We start from the raw sequence: 20875 nt of genomic DNA on the forward strand, positions 1-20875 counted from the left end.
AGGAAACCAAACCAATGGTTTGGGCACATCACATTGTCGTGGTAACTGGGAGCCTCTCTACGGGCTACAGAGGACGCTAGGATTTTGTCCTATTTTTTCCCCCAACCTACCCTATCAAAAAGATCATCCTTTCCTTTCAAATTTTGTTTTTATGACTTTTCCCATCCCAAAAGATGTGACCAATCGTCTCCCGAAACAAAGGCAGCAGGAGGGATCCGCCAGGTAGGAGGGCGGCGCGCTGTCTAAAAATAGGCCGTCTCCGCCTCCCCCTAAAACGCAGGCGAGGGCCGAAGGGCCCGATCCGTGGCCGCTGCGCTTACCGGGACTCCTCGGCTTCTCCGCCTCCTTCCCTTCCCTCCCCTTGATTTGGCGTGCCTCATGCAGGCGCCTGGTGCGTGCGCTGGCAGCCAGGGAGGGAGACCATCATCTCCCCGACTGCCGTGTAGCCTCACTCTTCTGCCTGAGAAAATAGGCTTGAGGCACGACATCTCACCATAGAACAGACCAGTTAGTCTTTAAGGTGCCTCGACGTTTTTGTCTCCTTCTTTTTCATCTTCTTTTGCTTTTGTTTTGTTTCTTGCGCCTTACTCCCCGCCAAGTGGGAGGAGGGGAGGCTGCAGTGGCGCAGGGCTTCCGCTAGGGGTCTCTCTCTGCGGAGCGGCGGCCGGCCGTCGCCGTTGCCATCGCCGGCGCGGTTGCTTTGGGTGGGCTGGGATATCAGCTGACTCGCCTTCTCCTCCCCGGAGCTCGGCTGCCGCCGCCGCTCCGTTTCATTCCCCGGCAGGAGCAGCCACAGCGCAGAGGCGGGAACGCCAAGCCGCCCGGCAGAGTCTTCTCTACCCCCCCCTCCGCGGGAGCCCGCTCGCGACCGCGCCATGCATTTAGCCTTCTGGTTGCTCGTGGCCTCTTTTTGGACGGCCGGCGCGTTGGAGGTAAGCGAGCGAGCGAGCGAGCGGGCGAAAGGGCTTCCTCGCGTGCCTTCGCCGCCGCCCCCCCCCCCGCTTTGCAAGAAAGGGCTTTGTCGGCAAGAGGGAGCTTCCCGGGTGCTTCGGGCTCGCCCATCCGCAGCGGAAAGGAGAGCGAGGAGAAGCGGCCTGGCTCCGCCGGCCCCCCCGGTGCCACCCCACCCCACCCCGCCCCACCGGCCCCCTTCCTTCCTTCCTTCCTTCCTTCCTTCCTTCCTTCCTTCCTTCCTTCCTTCCTTCCTTCCTTCCTTCCTTCCTCCATCCGCCTCTGGAAGGAAAGCTCGCCTTCTGGAACAATGGATCGGGGCGGGCTGGGACGAGCGGGGTCCCGAAAGTGCCTCTCGCTCGCCACCGGGATTTCCTTTGGGAAGCCCTGATCCTGCACCTCCGTGGCCGGGATGGGGCGAGCCACCTCCTCCTGTCTTTCGAGGAAGGAGATACTTTTCTTCTCCGTTGCTTGGAGGAAGGCTTTGGGGGGGGGTTGCTGGGGGGGAAAGATGGGCCATGGGGGAAGGGAAGGCGATGCCGCCTTGATCTTCCTTGCCCGCCCCCCTCCTCGCCCATCCCGCCTGCCCTCCTTACGGGGGGCCCCCGAGGTGGCGATCGGTCTGGTTCGGTGTCTTGGTTTGGCGGGGAGGGGGCGTCGGGGGAGGAGGCTCTTCCCCCCCCCACTCCCTCTGGCTGCCGTGGCCGCTTTTGTTGCCTTTGACCCCTTCTGCTGTCTGGGTCTGGTGTGGTTGCGATCCGGAGGTGACAGCCCGAGAAGGGAGGTCGAGGGATGGGAAGGATCCCCTCTCCATGGGCGTAAAAGCAGGTGGGGGTGGGTGGGATAGCATTTGGTGCCTGGAGGATGATTCTGCCGCCAAGGTGGTTCTTGCCTTCCTCTCTCCCCCCTCCCACCCCGGGCTTCCTCTGCCTCCTCCTGGTCTCTCTCTGGTCAATTGCTTTACCTTGTTCCTTCGCACTCCGGTGCGGAATACAAACGAGGTGTCCTCGCCGGGGGATCATCCATCAACCCAGCCAGCCATGAGCCGAGGCGGCGGGGTTGGGTGGAGAGAGAGAGGCTGTGTGTGTGTGTGTGCCTGTGTGTGAGGGGGTGGGGGAGCAAGTTCTTGGATCAGGTGCTTCTGGCAACTTAAAAGATTGCACCTCAGTGCATTGCGGCTCCTGCAGGAGATCAGCCGCCCCCTCCCACAGAATGGGGGGCCCCTTTGGCTTTCTTGGTAGGAAAGTCACGGCAAGCCCTCCTCCCCCCGCACCTCCGCCTGCTTTCGGAGCTTTTTGCTTCACGCTGTCGGAGAAAGGAAAGGGCTCCCCTCCAGTCGTTTCGCCCATCCCCAGTTGCGAGTGTCTGGGAAGGCGCAGTTGTGTTTATCCTGGAGCGGCTCCCACACTTTGTTTGTGTGGGGCTCGAGGGAGGGGAGAGAGGAGGGAGAGCGGGGATACAAAAGAGCTTGGTGTGGCGGGCAGAGCCGGTGGAGGAGCGGCTCGGCTCCCCTTCCTTTCAGGCGTCGTGCTGGAGGAAATCTCCCCCTTTCCGGCTTGTTTTCCGGGGGGGGACGAAAGAGGGGGGGAAGGAAATCGTCTCAGGTGTCGAGGTGTTTTTTTAGGGAGCAGATGAAAGCAAACGGGACTGGAGCTAAGATTTAAGTGCGAGAAGATGGCGCCTCTGCAGTGCAGCAAGGAGACGCTGTAATGAAAGCTGCAGCCCGGGGAGGGGGAGAAAAAACCCTCCCAGCCGCTAGGTGTTTTCACAGTTCTGCCTCTCCATTCATGCCAGCTCCCCCATCAGGCAACGAGGGCCGCTGGTGCAACCCATGCCCGCCTGGACACCAGGGAGAGGAAGAGGAGGCTGGTGCGCGGAGGGGGGGGGGCTCCGCGGCGAAACCCGCCTTTCCTTCCCCCTGCCGTTTCCAGCGGCCTTTTGCTCTGGTGTCTGCTGCCCTTCTCTTCCTCCGTCGACTTCGGGAAGGATGGGTTCCTTCGTCGAGGCATTGGTGGAGATCTGTGAATCTGGCCCCTTGCCAAAGTGTCTCCTCCGTTTTTGTGAAAAGCCAGGGTGAAGGGACCAGGGGTGTGTCAGAGTCTGCCACACCTCCTTGGAGGGGCACTGTATGAAAGGCTTGGAGTTTTATTTTGCCCTCATTAATGCCTGAATTGGATGTGTGTGTGTTTTTTTTGGGGGGGGGTCTACAAAGGAGGGTTGAATTGGCTTCCGTCTGTATAGATTCTGGACAGACCCTGTTGCTCTTTTGGAGAGAGGGAGGAGAAATAGGCAGTCGCTCGCAGTCTTTTTTTTTTTTTTTTTTTTTTTTGCAAGCCTTGCTTTCAGGCTGGTTGCCTCACCATCACTGGCTTTAGTACTTATCTACTCAGAAGTTAGTCCCTTGAATTCATTGGGCCTTGTTTCCTGAAAGGATAGAGGATTGCAGGCGAAATCTGTGTTACCATTGTGCAGTATGCACATTTGCTTTTGAGTAAATCCAAGGGAGGGAAATTAGTTTGCCTTTGCCACTGTGTGTAGGATGGGGTGGTTCAATGTCTAACTACTAAGGTGTGGGTGGAAAAATCTAAACAAAGCAAAATCTGCGAAAGAACAGCTAGGCAAAGCCCCATAATGTTCTTTTTAGGTGTGTTTTTTAAAAGCACTGGAGTTATAAACCCTGTGTGTCACCTTTAAAGCAGAGATGCCTTCCAGCGTCTTCTGAAACTATGAGACAGAATAATTTGCCTGTCTTTTCCAGTTCTGGTGGAATCCACCAACATGACAACTTTAGCAGTCACTGAAAGTGATTTGTCTAAACCTGCCCTGCAAGTCTGCACTGAGAGTGATCTCATGTCTTGCCTTGATTTTATTAGGCTGAAAGATAGTGGTTGGCTCAAGGTGACCCTGCAAGTTTTACAGCTGAGACAAGATTAGAATGTGGGTTTCACCAGTCCCAAAACCAATAAACCCACTGTCATAAAATTACGGTGGTTCATGAACTCCAAATTCAGTTAAATACTATGTATCGGTACTTTAGATGGAAATGTACTGTGTTGCCCTTCAGGAAAAACAAACAAAAAGTCTTTATTCACCCAAGAAAAAGTGCACACAAATATATGAAAGCTTTTAAGATTTCTTCAGTGGGCATGATGTCACAAAAATGTGTTGAAAAGTAGTTAAGAAGAGGAAGAATAAGCCAGACTTTATATTGAGTATTTGTTGTCTCCATAATATCTTGAGATGGAATGAGGGAGAGGAAGTCTGCAGAAATTCAAATTAATCACTTACACAGGACTGGCTGAAGTGTAGATGTTGTTGAACTGCAGATCTCAGAATCCATCATCATTGGGTATGCTGCCTAGGGCTGATGGGAGTTGTGGTTCAACACTGTCTGGAGGGTTATAAATTGCACACCTTGGCTCCAGAAAGTGGTGAATCTGCATTTTACTTGAAGTAGCCCCAAATAATTTGAATTGGCAACACTTGCTACTTTTATAAAGCATTTTAGTACCTAATACCATACTCTTTACAATTGCCATATAAAATAGATCTGTATTGTTAGCCCTATATTTCAGGTGGGGATTGAACTGGGGTTCAAGGAATAGTCACTGCCCCTTGCCTTGGGACCACTACCATAGGTGAATATGTGGTTCAAACTAGACTTCCTGGCTCAGAGATCACATTTAAAGCCCTAACACCACACCAGCTGTTGTCATACAGAGATTCACTGAGCTCTGAAATTATATGCCATACAGATGCTCATTTTTTAGAAATGCTTCCAGGACAGGGATTTAGATTATGCATCATAGTAGAATTGTGTAAAGATAACTGTTTATCTCAAGTGCCAGGAGAGCTCTTTTGCTTCATCCCTTAAAATTATCTTCCTCAGAGTGGTTTATATAATTTCCTTTGTGGCTGTTTGGATTTGGAACAGGCTTCCTCTGGCCTTCTAGAGGTTTTAGGCTACAGCTGTCACAATTTTTGACCACAGTCCATGTTAGCTTGTGCTGATAGACGTTACAGTCCTATAATGTTGGAGAATGGCTAGCCTTGAACATCAGTTTAACTGAATCAGACCCAAGGATCAACTAGTCCAGCATTTTGTTTTCCTCAGTGACCATTCTGCAGACATTTGGATAGCAATAGTGCAGTCAAAAGCCTTACTTTTCCGTCCTCTTCCAGCCATTGCCATTCACTAGCACTGTGGTTCTCAAACTTTGGACCTCCAAATCACAGTTACCATATGCCCTAGCTTTTATAGGCTAGGGCATATGGTATTCTGGGAAATGAAATTTGGGATTGAGTGGATGACCAAAGACTGAGAAGCACTGTGGTAGCATTCTTCCTCTGAACATGGAATTTTGATGTAGTCATTAGCAGTGCTGCTAAACCTGTGGCCAACTTTCCATTAATTGGGTGAAGTCCCTCTTTGGACATATTATTTTTATATATTATTGTTTCAGAGAACCCCAGAAAATTTACAAGCCCATGACAAAAACTTATTGCTAGCCTGCTGTGCGTATCTGCTGCAAGTCATAATCTCAAAGAGGAGCTAACCTTTTCAATAGCTTGTCGTCCAAGACTTCCGCACCTCCAATGAGTGGCAGTTTTAAAACATGCCTCTTATGCTACATGTGCTGTGAAAAATCTCTCCCCGCTATAAAATATTCATGTCCCAGATTTGTTGTAAATCCTGAAAAAGATTGATAAATAAAGACACGGAGATCACCATTAATACAAGAAAACATCTTTCTCTCTAATAGTGCTTTCATGTGCTATAGTATTGACCATGGTGCTTAGGGCTAATGGGGTTTGTAGGCAACCAGGACGAATAAGAATCAATGCTATTTTAAAATCAAATAAATTTAAATCATGATTTAAATAACAATTTAAATTAAAATATTTTTTATCATTAAAAAAAAATCAGATTTTAAAAATTTAAGTCAAATGTACCCTGAGGCCAACAGAACTGGAGAGTGGTGTATTGAGAAAGCTGATCCATGCAAACAAAAATAAAGCCAAAGTGGTACCATTAAGAAATACAGTAATAGGTGAGATGGCAGCATGTTTGGGAAAATTAGAGGTTGGCAGAAGTGGAATAAAGTAAGTCTATTGGAGTGGACCTCACCCCCACCCCTAAAAAGAGGACTGAGCATGCTCACCAAGACTCCCAGAATGTTGAGTGTCAATTTGGAAAGATAAGCAAGCAAGAAGTTAAAAGAAGAATGTTATTTGGCTTTTGCAAAGCCTGGTTGTCTGGAATAGCCTATCATCTGGAAATGAGCAAACTTGTTGGGAGGGTATACAAACATGGCAACATAGTCTTTTATAGCTCCAACTGTTATTTTGAGTAAAACACAAAACTATCCTACAGTAGTGGTGTAATTTGGTTAGGTATTTCCATCATTCTGAGAAACATAAGATTCTTTGGATTTAAACTGGTAATGCATTGAAAAAATAATGTCTGTTATTATTGGTACCAAACAAATCCCTTTTCTACTTTCATGTGTCATCATGTTCAATTGATTCTCTGTTTCCCACACTACACCCCAGTGTCTGTTGCTGCAAATTGCCAGATTTCAGTGTTAATGCAATTGAACATAATTAAATTGTCTTTGTGAACCTCTTGATGAACGTGCTCACTCTATGAAACAAAATTATGAAGTAGAGAAGATTTTAATTATAGCCATAACTAAAGATTTATGATTTCTATTGAACGTTGAAATGATTCCATGTCCATTGTTTACAAAGGAAGTTGTAAAGGAAGTATGTAAGCTGTTGAAACAGAAAGATATAGTTTAATTTCTTAGACTTGAGCTATCTCAATTGGGGTGTGTAGAAAAGCCTGCAAACAAAAATACAGCATTGATTCTCAATGTCTCTCCCTACATCAGGATGCCTTCCTAGTGACCACACAAAAACTGTGGAATTCCTTAACCCATATGTTAAGTATTTGGCAAATACTATCCTGTTCAGGCAGACAGTTGCAACCTAATCAGTAGTATAAATACAACATTATGTATTACTGGTCTACTTTTTATGATAGTTCATAGTTTTGTTGCATTGCTTTTAATTCCTCTAATGCAGTGGTTCCTAAACATGGGTAACCCATGAGTTTTTGGACTGCAACTCCCAGAAACTCCAGTCAGCATAACTAGTGATGAAGGCTTCTGGGAGTAGCAGTCCAAGGACACCTGAATCACCCAAGGTTTGAAACCACTGCTCTAAGGCACCAAAGACTAAAAGGTAAAGGTTCCCCTTGACATTTAGTCCAGTTGTGTCCGACTCAAGGGGGTGGTGCCCGTGCCCATTTCCAAGCCGTAGAGCCAGCATTTTGTCCGAAGACAATCTTCCGTGGTCACGTGGCCAGTGCGACTAGACATGGGACGCCGTTACCTTCCCACCGTGGTGGGACCTATTTATCTACTCGCATTTTTATATGCTTTCAAACTGCTAGGTTGGCAGGAGCTGGGACAAGTGATGGGAGCTCACTCCACCACGTGGATTCGAACTACTGATCTTATGACCTTGCAGCCCAAAGGCTTTGCAGTTGAACTTGCAGCGCCACCACATCCCAAAGACTACACCCATCCTGAAAAGGCAGGGAAGAAATTTGGTTTTGTTAAGTGATCAGCCATTGTTGTTCTTGTAGCTGGAATCAAGACAGGGACCCCAGCAGCCAATAATAATAATAATATTGCTGCTGCTGATGTGCCGTCAAGTCAATTCTGACTTATGATGACCCTTTTCAGAGTTTTCCAGATGGAGAGCACTCAGAAGTGGTTTACCATTCCCTTCTTCTGGGGGTGCCTTGGCACCGTGCAGCTTGCCCAAGCGCACTCAAACTGGCTCTTTTTGCAGGGGGCACAGTGGGGAGTAGAATTCCCAACCACTGGCTCTGCAGCCGGACCCCTAAACCATTGAGCTATCTAGCCAGCTTTTCCCACCAGCCAAACCAGGTGGAAATGGCCCAAACAGAGAGAGACTAGACTTGAAGAATTCACAGAGACATAATATAGCACAACTCTCAGGAAGGTTGGATCTAATATCGATAACAGATGTGTACACAATTGCTTCATTCAGTGTCTTCTGACTTAATTTCCTTGTTGCTGAAAACTTGCTTTCCTTGAGTAGAATTTATTTGCATATCATCTGTTTCTAGAGAAACATCTTGTACATTGCACAGTGTACAGTTTCACTAACTGGCATGATTCCTGATGAACTTGGGGGAACTGTGTACGTGATTGTCTTCCTTATAACATTTATATACTTCTTGCACAGTTATTGCTGCATAGTTAAATGAACATTCATGGACTTTATGCAGTCATACATTGCAGCCTTCAAGCTGCTCTGGCAGAATCCAGGTGCCTGTATTCTGATTCCACTTGTTGAATTTATCAGGATTTCATGGCTTAATTGAGAATCTTCTCTATGTGAATTGGCTGCTTGTGCTAATAAAATCAGTGTAGCTACTTATCTGTAGAGAAATATAAGCTATCCTGAGGGAAGCATTAAATTTACATGTATGAAGTTAGCAAGCTGGCTAGATATCTCAGTGGTTTAGGAATCTGGATGTGGAGCCAGAGGTTGGGAGTTTGATTCCCTACTGTGCCTCCTGCAAGTAGAGTCAGCCCGTGTAGTCTTGGGAAGGGTGTATTTTATTTAAATCAAGTTGATTTAAATCACAATTTAAAACATGATTTAAATTACTGATCAGTAAGATTCATTCATGATTTTTTTAAATGTAAAGACTCATTCTTGCTGGTAGTTATAATCCTTAATATTTGCAACCCAAAGAAGATTTCATTTTTATTTATTTTATTTTTTTTTATTTTTTTTTACCCTGCCCCTCTAGACAATGTCTACTCGTAATAACCTGTCAGATTAGTAAAGCAATTATATCAGAACTGGTTTTAGTTTAATAAGTTAATCACATATTTGGGGAACTACTTAAATTGTTTTACTTAACTGAAATAATAACACTATGTAGCTTACATATTCTTGTGTTTGCTGAAACATCTGTGTTTATTAACTGAAGTGGTTAAACAAAGTATCTTTAAAAATACCGTGTTTCTCCGATAATAAGACCTATCCCGAAAGTAAGCCCTCCGCTTAATTTGTAGGATTCCTCTAAAGTAAGCCCTCCCCCGAAAATAAGCCCTATTACCCTACTCGCGCCCTGGGTAAGCTTACCGGGGGCGCGAAAAAACATCCCTTCAGCAGAGCAGAATGCAGTAGGGAGAAAGCAGAGCTTCGCCCTTCATGGCAGTGCTTTCGTCTCAGGGCGCGCCGAACGGGATCCCGGGAGCCAACAGCCGCGCGAGCTCCTCCTCCGCCTGGAACTCCCCTGCCCGGCGCGCGAGGGAGAGAGTGGCACGAGCCCCGCGGGCGCCGCGCGGGCGCTCCTGCCCCCGGACCAGAGAGGAGGAGAACAAAAGCTTCAAGGCGGAGGGGAGGAGGCGACCAAGGCAGCAAAGCGAGGAGCATCGCCTGCAAGCCGAGCAGGCACGCTCGCTCGCTGTGTTTTCCCCCTTCCCAGCAAAGCCCGCCTTTTTGGCTCCCCTTCCTCCTCGTTTCGCTTCCCCAGCGGTGAGGGCTTCGCAGAGAGCCAGAAAGCGAGAGAAGCCAAGCAGGAAAGCAGGAAGGAGAAGCCCAGTTCTTCTCAGCCGCTGCCTTTCCCCAGCCTCCGTCTCCTCCCTGGCCGAGCCCAAGTAGCCGCCGCCGCCGCCAACGCCGCCGCTGCTGGTGCGGCTGTCGCCAGCTTTCCGGGAAAAATGCTCTGGTTTCTCTTCAGATCGCATTTTTGGGGGAGGGCTTATTTTAATGACGGGTCATCATTAAAATAAGCCCTCCCCCGAAAATAAGCCCTCTGCCCTTTTCTTTCCCACAAAAGATAATAAGACAGTGTCTTATTATCGGAGAAACACGGTATATAAAAAAACTTCAAGCTATGTGCACAAAGACCTCAAGTTTGTAACCTGCTCCAAAGGTTTCACTTTCATTTTCACTGTTTGCCCCTCCCTCCTCATATTTGGAGCCTGGTACAGATGTACAGTATTTCACTCTGAACAAACGTCAAACCTAGCATTTAATGTAATGTGTTCATTGTTTGTACATAAAGCAGCACGCTTTGCTTTACATAGGTTTGCAGAACAACAGTGGAAAGATCTTTTCCTAAACTTTGTTTATTTTATACCATTTTTATTGCGAAAAAGTGCATGTTATCTCAGCTTGGAAAACTCGGATTAATTGAATTAGTTTACCAAAAATGTAAGCATTGCCTGACTACTGTATATAGCCTCATGCTACATAACTAAGCTCTATTTCATACTGGATAAGCTTGGAACTATAATGTATCTTAAATAGAAAACAATCTTTAGATAGATTTTTCCTCCAAAAGCATTTGATTTAAATAAATTTGATTAAAATAAAACCCCTGATTTAAATAAAAAAATCTTATTTAAATTTTAAAAATCCAATTTTTTTAAATCATCGATTTTAATACACCCTGGCCTTGGGCAAGCTGCACGAAGCCGTGACACCTCCAGAAGAAGGGAATAGTAAACCACCTCTGAGTATTTTCTGTCTGGAAAAACCTGTAAAGGATTGCTATAACTCAGAATTGACTTGACAGCACATGATTATTATTAGGAACATTATTATTAGGAACATGTGATGTGAGACCAATGCTGTAGCAGTCTCCAGCAAGACTGTAAGGTTCTGTTGGGAGTAGCAGAATATTTTTGCTGGAGTCCTTTCTATTCTAAGAGCCTCATGGCGCAGTGGCTAAACTGCTGTACTGCAGCCAAAACTGTGCTCACGACCTGGGGTTCAATCCCAGGTAGCCGGCTCAAGGTTGACTCAGCCTTCTATCCTTCTGAGGTCGGTAAAATGAGTACCCAGCTTGCTGGGGGGGGCCAATGTGTAGCCTGCATAATTAACTTGTAAACCACTCAGAGAATGCTTGAGGCCCCATGGGGCGGTATATCAGCAGCATGTTTTGCTTTGCTATCAAATGCTGTAACTTTAAGTATGAATTATGGAAAATGTTCTGGACCAAAGCAGTACCTTACCTCTTAAGACAGTCTCATGCTCATTATCGCAGGCCATGGGATAAATAGCACCAGCCTGTGCCAGTCTGCTTGCCCAAATATGGTATTTTGAATGATGGGAAACAGTATTGAAACAGCAAATTTGATTCCCTGTTTTTGGCAACACTAAAATAGCTTGCCAATGTTGAACATTAGAGACATCTATTTGTCTGGTCTGAGCTATGGAGCTGCTTACAACATGTTGTTATGTGCCATCAGTTTGCTTCAGGCTTATGGCAGCCCTGTTAGCATTTTTGAGACACATGATATGTTCAAAAAGTGGCTTACCATTGTGGCTTACCGTTACCGCTTTGACTGAGCAGGGAATTGAATCCACTTCTCCTGAATGCGAGTCCAACTCTCACTCCACCATACCATACTAGTTCTCACATACAGTGTTGTGATCAGTGTATTAATTCACTTGCAGAAAATGGATGTAGCTGAGTTTGTGAGATTTCATAATTGCTTTGGTGTGATGCAGGTAAACATTGAACAATATTGAACAATATTCAGACTTCATTTGTTGGTTGGTTTCTCTCTTCCAATCTATTTCAGTCTCATTCTACATAGCATTGACCACTGGTTTAGGAGCAAGAGGGGGTGACCAGCTTCTGCGGTGGTAGAAGGGAATAAACTACTGTGGTTCATGCTGCAATTGCATGTATGCTTTTAAAATTGTTTCCTGTATGACAGATACCAGCAACAAAATAGGAACCTATCCATAAATATAAAAACCAGAATAGGAGAGAGTGGGCTGGGCAGTAACCATTGCACCTGTGTTAATCACTTGGAGGCAGTTTTTCTGTGAGTGTTAAAGATGGACCCCTGTCTGCAGATTGAAGTCCACTCTACCACCTGTTTTACCAAGGTATTGTAGTGCCTGGATAGGCTGAGCCTTAGATAATATTAGAAGAGGATTAGAAAGAATGATGTGGGCTACGTCTTAACAGTGGCTATCAGGATGAGGGCTATATCCATGTTCATAGAGCTTTCAGAAGGCTCTCGGGGCTTCGTCTTGCGAAGTAGGGTCATAGGAACGATTGTCTTGTGAGGCACAAAAAACCTAGCCAGACCCATTCATCTGGTGAGTTTTTTGTGCCACGAGGGCACCACTGTATTCATCTTCTCCCCCCCACACACACACTTGTTTCTAAATTGTAGTCTAATGAATGAACCCTTCCACTCATCTCCAGTCCCTCTGTACGGACTGTCAGTATCGTATTGAGAATTCCTCTCTTTTGTCCTTTTCGAAGTAGCTGGTCTCTCACCTTCCCTCTTTTCTAGAAGAGCAAAGTGAAACATTAATTACGATTTTATGCAATCATTTCTTTTGGTCTCTAAATAATATTTCTGCTCCTCTCTCTAAACCCAAGCAAGTGATCTTTGATCTTATTTACTTCCTTGCGTTTATTTGTACATCTAAATTATATTTCAAAAACTCAGTTATGCAGAGATGACAGCATCTAAAGGTGTAGGAAAGCTTTAGGAAGAACACCTCTGCTCAGAATCTGGAAAATTCCTTTTGGAAAAAACAGTCAGTTACAGTTTAGTTCCAAGTCTCCCAAAAGGAATTGGTTACCATGATAGTTACATTGTTGTAAGCCATCCAGAGACCTTGTTGTAAGCTGTCCAGAGTGGGCGGCATATAAGTTAAATAAATAAATAAATAAACAAATAAACAAACAAACAAACAAATAATCTAATAGCAGTGCCACTGTAGATGCTTCTTTTAACCTGATCCAATATTATCAGAGCTTGGAAAAAATTATTTGTGGATTGTGATTCCCAGAATCCCCCAGTCGGCAGGACCATTCAAGGAGTTGTGCTTAAGAACAACAACTTTATCAGGCTCTGGTTTCTACAGTTAGGTTAGGCAAAATGAACTGCAACTGGCTCAGTTATAACCATCATGGACTCCTAAGAGTTAGCTTGTTTCTGTATTTAATTCCTTATGTTCTGAGCCTTGCTGCAATGACTTTAACTATAAATATGCTCTGAGGAACAGCTTGCGTGGATTCTGTCCAGAGCTATATTTATATTTTAGTTCAGGATGTGCCAATGTAGCTTTAGAAGAATATATAAATATAGTGTTGGACAGAGTAAATTAAGGGAGTGGGTATTTTAATTTGGAACTCTAAACTAAAGCTTCCAGTCATTTTAACTCTGAGTTTATACCTGCTGGCATTCTTAGGGGAAAAAAATTAGATTTGTTTGAACCACATCAATGGGAAAAGTGGAAGATTTTTGAGAGGCTTGCAGAAGAAATATCAACATATTAAAGTAAAAGGGAAGTTTTTCTTTCTTTCTTTCTTTCTTTCTTTCTTTCTTTCTTTCTTTCTTTCTTTCTTTCTTTCTTTCTTTCTTTCTTTCTTTCTTTCTTTCTTTCTTTCTTTCTTTCTTTCTTTCTCTTTCTCTTTCTCTTTCTTTCTGAGCAACACTTCTGTAAATTCCTACGGTTAATCGTCTTTGGCTTGTCCAGATTCCAGATATGTAAGTTGTTACCAAAAAGCAGCAAAATAACAGTTCTTTTTGTTAGTGCAAAAATCTCACTTTAGTCATAAGTCAAGTTCAGGCTTGATTTAATCTTATATTTCTACAAGTTAACCACGATCAAGGAACCCCTAATTTGGTTTTCTCGCTGTTTTTTTAATTGTCATTCCAAATCAGATCTCCGCTGTTACCTGGTTTTATAACAGTAATGCACAGGAGTGTACCTGTCTTACTTTGCTTGCAGCAGAGTTGCGGTTTGTTCAGTATCTCTTCTTCGATAGTCAAGGTTGCTGGTGACTGATGAAGCTGTTTGCTATTAGTCAAATAGGAGCAAAGCCATATAACCCTCCTCAGGTCTTAAGGTTGACTGAAGAGACCTTTCTTTTAATTCTGTCACCTCACTTTTTCAGGTGTGTTTCAGGGACTTGAGAGTGCAATTCTCAGTCCCCCCCCCCGTTATGAAATGCCCTCCCCTGTGAAGCTAGTGTGGCGAGCTCTCCTCTATCCAGCAACAATGAAAACATATTTATTCTAACAGGCTTTGGATGTTTAATATGTGATTTTAACACGGCTTCATTCTTTGCTAATAAATCATTTTAATGTGTTTTAAAGGTTTTTGTATTTTTATTATCTTTTATATGATGATTTTAATGGTTGTTTAATAATTTTTTAATGTTGTTTTTAATTCTTGATCTTTTCATGATTTGTAAGCCTTCTTGAGTTCCACTTTTGGGAGAAAGGTGGCATATAAATGCAATAAATAAAATTCAATAAATAAAGTAAAATAAAGCCAATGCTTGATCTATGTGAGTTTGGTTCAGTTTCCTATTTCAACAGGCTACCTGCGCTCTTGAGATGTTTTATTTTTCCGTTAACCATTTTACAGATGGACAACTGTTGTTGTTGTTTAGTCGTTAAGTCGTGACAGACTCTTTGTGACCCCATGGACCAGAGCACACCAGGCCCTCCTGTCTTCCACTGCTTCCTGGAGTTTGGTCAAATTCATGTTGATAGCTTTGATGACAGTCCATCCATCTCCTCCTCTGTCATCCCCTTCTCCTCTTGCCTTCACACTTTCCCAACATCAGGGTCTTTTCCAGGGAGTCTCCTCTTCTCATGAGGAGACTAGCCAAACTGAGACTAACACAAATCGTGATACCCATTGTGAACCATGCAAAAAAAATAAAAATAAAAATAAAATAACTGGCTATGAGATTAATAGGGGAAATTAAAGGGGCAGGAAGGAAATGTCACCTAGCAGAATGGGAGTTAGGAATGTGCAGCATAGAAACAGTTTTTTTTGTCTGATTTCCCTTCCAGCTCCCCGTATCTAACCATATTTACTCTGTAGTCGCTAAATTATCTCGTCACATTACATGCCAGAGTTACCCTTAGAAAAGTACTGTGTCCAGCTGATAAGTACTCATCTGCGATAACATTTCCATCTAAAGTGTCCCGATGGTAAAATGTCAGCAGATTCTAAAGTTGTGTCACCTTCTGTTTAATCTATTATTTCTGTGTGTGAGGTGCTTGCCTCCTGTTGCAGGAAGATAATTCTGTCTCTAATTAAATACCTCTTCTCAATGACTTTGATAGTCAAATTCTTGGTTTGCTTACACAGACACAAGAAGAGAAGCATGGAGTGGCAGGTATATATACCTTTCTTTGAATTCCTCAGTAAATCACTGGCTGAAATGACATTGAATCAGATTTAATCGAAAAGGAGTTTAATTCAGGATGCAAAGAGAAGGTTATGTGAATCAAAGGGATAGAACATTATCCTAAAGTGGTTGCATTAGCTGAGGAGGCCTACTGTGACTGTTTCCGGACAAGAATAATATAAATTATTAAGTTTTAAGCTGCTGGCATAAAAAGCCTGCATTTGCTATAGCCCATACTTTACTCTTTAATTCCTCCTACCCTACTTATTTTTATCAAAACTGATCAGGCTAAGCGCATCCTGACATACCTAAAAAAGAAAGAGGATCATTCTGCTCCATTTGACATTCAGGTCCTGCCCCTTCCATTGTAACAGAGAAGTATATTCTGCTCTTAATCTGATCTTTATGAGGAATGATTAAGAAAATGGAATATGTTTAGCCTTCAGAAAAGAAAATTTAGAGTCTACATTATAACGAACGTTGGCTATCTGAAGGACAATCATTGGTGATGAAGCAAGTTTCTTTTCTTTTATTCCAAAAGGTGGGTATATTGAAGCTTTTAAAAGAAAAACATAGCCGGAAAGATAACTAAAATGGTTGCCGCACTGTGGGAGTAGCAAAGGAGTACATGAAATGGTGACTTCCAATGAAGGTTGCCTGCATAGACCAATGTATGTCAGAACTCACCATCTCATATTACTTTGCAAACTACAAATCCTTGGAACTCCCACAGTGCAGGGAGACACTTTTTTTTATAATTGGAAGAAGAAGTGGCATGGAGGTAGGGAAGGCTGTTCTATTGCCTTGTGGTCTGTGGGAATTTCACAGACATATTGAAGGGTTTCTGGCTCAATTATGAGAGCGGAATTCCTGGAATTCTGAAAGTCTCATCTCTAACACTACACCACATCCCTACACCAAACAATAATTAAAGACAAACACAGAACTCCACAACATCTGATACCTTATCCAGATGTTGTTTTTTGGGCTGCCAACTCCCAGAATCCTCAGAGTCCTTCTGTCAGCTCTCTCCCTACTTGTATTTTCCCTAGCTTTATAGCCGGCCTGTGTTTACCCAGCAAGGCATGATAGCTGGAAGGAATTAAAGATGAGAGGCTGCTACTGTAACTGACTCATGTGGAGAAGGTTTTTTTCCACACTCTAAAACAACACTCTGCATAGGCTTAGAATAAAGTGCTATGTGGTGGCCACTTTGGAAGTTTCAAGCTAACACTTGAAAGAGATGTTTGGTATGTTGGTGTTGGGTTGGCTGTGAGCTCCTCTGCTAATGTGACCTAATTTCTGCAGCCAATGTCTTTCAAAGCACCATTGCCAATAGAGAGCTAGAGAGAGTATGCAAACTCAGAGTAAATGTTTTGAAATCCACCAGCTGTGTCTGGTGGTGAACACACTGGATACAAATTACCCTATAACAAAAATGAATTTATTGTTGTTGTTGTTGTTTTGCCAGTGCTCTAGTTCTTGCTTCTCTGTTATTTGGCTTGACCACAACTGAGATGGGAAAGATGGGAACTGGAAATACATGATCTCCCAAAGATCTGCCATGATCCCTTTTGACCTTTTACCATTGGGTGTGTTGGCTGTGACTAATAGGAGTTGCCACCCAGCAACATTGGGCAGCCATTCATGGCTGACCACTTGGGCTCGTGGTTCTTGTGAAGCACAACTTCCTCCTCTCTTGGCAAGATGGGAGGTTGTTTCCTGTGGCAATGTGCCAGTGAGGGTGTCTGCATATATATCCCTTATAGGAGAGATGTACAGTAAAGCAGAAACTCAGCATGGTCCAAGAAATACATGGCAGACTTACCAGTTGGACTCTGATCTTTCTTTCCCTGTTTACAGTGGAGTATTGGATATTCATTATGCTCTTGAGTAGTGCTAAGTGTCTTGTCAGGGAGCATTTCCAGATGCTTCAAGTTCCAGGCTTCTTATTGCATGACATTACAGTATTTGGTATTAGGAACATTTCTCATTTAACATTTGTGAATGGAGCTGCTGAACTTTAAGAAGGAAGGAGGAGAACAAAAATGCTTTTTAGTAGGCTAGAACAAAGCAGGTTTTGATAAGAGGATAAGAAATGGCTATTGACGGATCTTTCTCCTTTTATTCTGTAACTTATTTTGAGTTGCCTTTACAAGTGGTTTGACATCCTGGAATCCTGGTTCCTGCCCATTAACCTTGGGCAGTCAAGAAAAGCTGCTGTTGCTGTGTTTTATTGATAGTTCTCTTGGCACTATGGTCATTTTAAAAACCCTTCCTTTTACAAATATGACTACAGTATAATGCAGCCACTGATCCTTCATTGTTACAATGCATTGCACGCTTTTGCCAGTGTTTCCTGTCTGTTGGAAGGAGGAAAATTCCAGAGTAGTTGGAATTAAATCAGCTGGGTATGAGCAAGTTTGTCTTCTTCTTCCCTTTTAGGTGAACAAGCAAACATATTAGATGAATAGCTACAAAAAGAAAATCATCTTCACCCATGTGTGCGGAACTCTAAACCAGATCATTGGGTGTCATCTGGAAAACTTTTTCTTGATAAAAGGTCCTTAGCTGGAAATAACATGGATGTTACAAGTTGAAGCAAATTTGTAACACAACCATACGGCCAGTTTATACAGCTTCCTTCAGTTAGCTATTGATGCCTCAAGGTTGAAAGCTGCAGCTTGGAGGCATGTCGCCTGCGGTTTTTGCACCTGCTCATCCTAACTGATGGAGTAGCCCTCATAGTCAACAAAAGAGTGGGAAAAGCTGTAATGGGATACAATCTCAAAAATGATAGAATGATGTCAATACGAATCCAAGGCAGACCATTCAACATCACAATAATCCAAGTTTATGCACCAACCAGCATTGCTGAGGAGACTGAAATTGAACAATTCTATGAAGATTTACAACACCTTCTAGAACTGACACCAAAGAAAGATGTTCTTCTCATTCTAGGGGACTGGAATGCTAAAGTAGGGAGCCAAGAGATAAAAGGAACAACAGGGAAGTTTGGCCTTGGAGTTCAGAACGAAGCAGGACAAAGGCTAATAGAGTTTTGTCAAGAGAATAAGCTGGTCATCACAAACACTCTTTTCCAACAACACAAGAGGCGACTCTATACATGGAAATCACCAGATGGGCAATATCGAAATCAGATTGATTATATTCTCTGCAGCCAAAGATGGAGAAGCTCTATACAGTCAGCAAAAACAAGACCTGGAGCTGACTGCAGTTCTGATCATCAGCTTCTCATAGCAAAATTCAAGCTTAGACTGAAGAGATTAGGAAAAACCACTGGGCCACTCAGGTATAATCTAAACCAAATCCCTTATGAATACATAGTGGAAGTAAAGAACAGATTTAAGGAACTAGATTTGGTGGACAGAGTGCCTGAAGAACTTTGGATAGAGGCTCGTAACATTGTCCAGGAGGCAGCAACGAAAACCATCCCAAAGAAAAGGAAATGCAAGAAAGCAAAGTGGCTGTCCAACGAGGCCTTAGAAATAGCAGAGAGGAGAAGGGAAGCAAAATGCAAGGGAGATAGGGAAAGTTACAGAAACTTGAATGCAGACTTCCAAAGAATAGCAAGGAGAGACAAGAGGGCCTTCTTAAATGAACAATGCAAAGAAATAGAGGAAGATAACAGAAAAGGAAAGACCAGAGATCTGTTCAGGAAAATTGGACATATTAGAGGAACATTTTGCGCAAAGATGAACATGATAAAAGACAAAAATGGGAGGGACCTAACAGAAGCAGAAGACGTCAAGAAGAGGTGGCAAGAATACACAGAGGAATTATATCAGAAAGATGTGGATATCCCGGACAACCCAGACAATGTAGTTGCTGACCTTGAGCCAGACATCCTGGAGAGCGAAGTCAAGTGGGCCTTAGAAAGCCTGGCTAACAACAAGGCCAGTGGAGGTGATGGCATTCCAGTTGAACTATTTAAAATCTTGAAAGATGATGCTGTTAAGGTGCTACATTCAATATGCCAGCAAGTTTGGAAAACTCAACAGTGGCCAGAGGATTGGAAAAGATCAGTCTACATCCCAATCCCAAAGAAAGGCAGTGCCAAAGAATGCTCCAACTACCGTACAATTGCACTCATTTCGCACGCTAGCAAGGTTATGCTCAAAATCCTCCAAGGTAGGCTTCAGCAGTATGTGGACCGAGAACTCCCAGAAGTACAAGCTGGATTCCGAAGAGGCAGAGGAACTCGAGACCAAATTGCTAACTTGCGCTGGATTATGGAGAAAGCCAGAGAGTTCCAGAAAAATATCTACTTCTGCTTTATTGACTATGCGAAAGCCTTTGACTGTGTGGACCACAGCAAACTATGGCAAGTTCTTAAAGAAATGGGAGTGCCTGACCACTTTATCTGTCTCCTGAGAAACCTATATGTGGGACAGGAAGCAACAGTTAGAACTGGTCATGGAACAACTGAGTGGTTCAAAATTGGGAAAGGAGTACGGCAAGGCTGTATATTGTCCCCCAGCTTATTTAACTTATATGCAGAATACATCATGCGGAAGGCTGGACTGGAAGAAACCCAAGCCGGAATTAAGATTGCCGGAAGAAATATCAACAACCTCCGATATGCAGATGATACCACTCTGATGGCAGAAAGTGAGGAGGAATTAAAGAACCTTGTAATGAGAGTGAAAGAGGAGAGTGCAAAAAACGGTCTGAAACTCAACATCAAAAAAACTAAGATCATGGCCACTGGTCCCATCACCTCCTGGGAAATAGAAGGGGAAGATATGGAGGCAGTGTCAAATTTTATCTTCCTGGGCTCCATGATCACTGCAGATGGAGACAGCAGCCCTGAAATTAAAAGGCGCCTTCTTCTTGGGAGGAAAGCGATGACAAATCTGGACAGCATCTTGAAAAGCAGAGACATCACCTTGCCAACAAAAGTCCGAATAGTCAAAGCTATGGTTTTTCCTGTCGTGATGTATGGAAGTGAGAGCTGGACCATAAAGAAAGCAGACCGCCGAAGAATTGATGCCTTTGAATTGTGGTGCTGGAGGAGGCTCTTGAGAATCCCCTGGACTGCAAGGAGAACAAACCTATCAGTTCTAAAGGAAATCAACCCTGAGTGCTCACTGGAAGGACAGATCCTGAAGCTGAGGCTCCAGTACTTTGGCCATCTAATGAGAAGAAAAGACTCCCTGGAAAAGACCCTGATGTTGGGAAAGTGTGATGGCAAGAGGAGAAGGGGACGACCGAGGATGAGATGGCTGGACAGTGTCTGTGAAGCAACCAACATGAACCTGACACAACTCCGGGAGGCAGTAGAAGACAGGAGGGCCTGGCGTGCTCTGGTCCATGGGGTCACGAAGAGTCGGACACGACTAAACGACTAAACACACACACATCCTAACTGTTGGAGGTCACGTGTAGACTAGGCAAAGGCTGTGTTTCTCTGCTCTCCTCCTTATCCTCCTCCAGCTTTGAACTAAAAAATAATAATAATCCTGGTGTCAGAATTAAACTGTATTCCTTAGACATGCAATTGTTGCTTTCCTAAATTTCATAACCGTTCTTGACTGGATTCATCCTTCAGAAAAAAAAAGGTTTTTTTGTTGGCACAGAGCAATAATTAGACAGCATTGTCTTGAGGAGGTAGAAAAATACAATTTGTATGTTAATGCTAATTATGTTTATAGGATGTGC

The 20875-nt window shown here is 43.9% G+C and overlaps 1 protein-coding gene across 7 annotated transcripts in view; it reads left to right on the top strand.

Annotated features, from left to right (window-relative positions):
* Positions 1-355: 355 nt before the first annotated feature.
* Positions 356-20875, top strand: part of APP (amyloid beta precursor protein) — a 189633-nt gene continuing 169113 nt past the window's right edge. For 3 of the 7 annotated variants that reach the window (XM_078388947.1, XM_078388948.1, XM_078388949.1), the window contains exon 1: positions 356-520. Coding sequence is in view for 4 of the 7 variants with exons in the window: in XM_072994058.2 (XP_072850159.2) it covers positions 876-932 (57 nt within the window). In the remaining 3 variants the exon portion in view is untranslated. Of the gene's footprint in view, positions 521-752; positions 933-20875 lie in introns of those variants that run through there. The other 4 variants (XM_072994058.2, XM_072994060.2, XM_072994059.2 and 1 more) reach the window with 3 other exon arrangements.

The sequence above is a fragment of the Pogona vitticeps genome, chromosome 3 (genome assembly GCF_051106095.1).
Source record: "Pogona vitticeps strain Pit_001003342236 chromosome 3, PviZW2.1, whole genome shotgun sequence".
Lineage (NCBI taxonomy): Eukaryota > Metazoa > Chordata > Lepidosauria > Squamata > Agamidae > Pogona > Pogona vitticeps.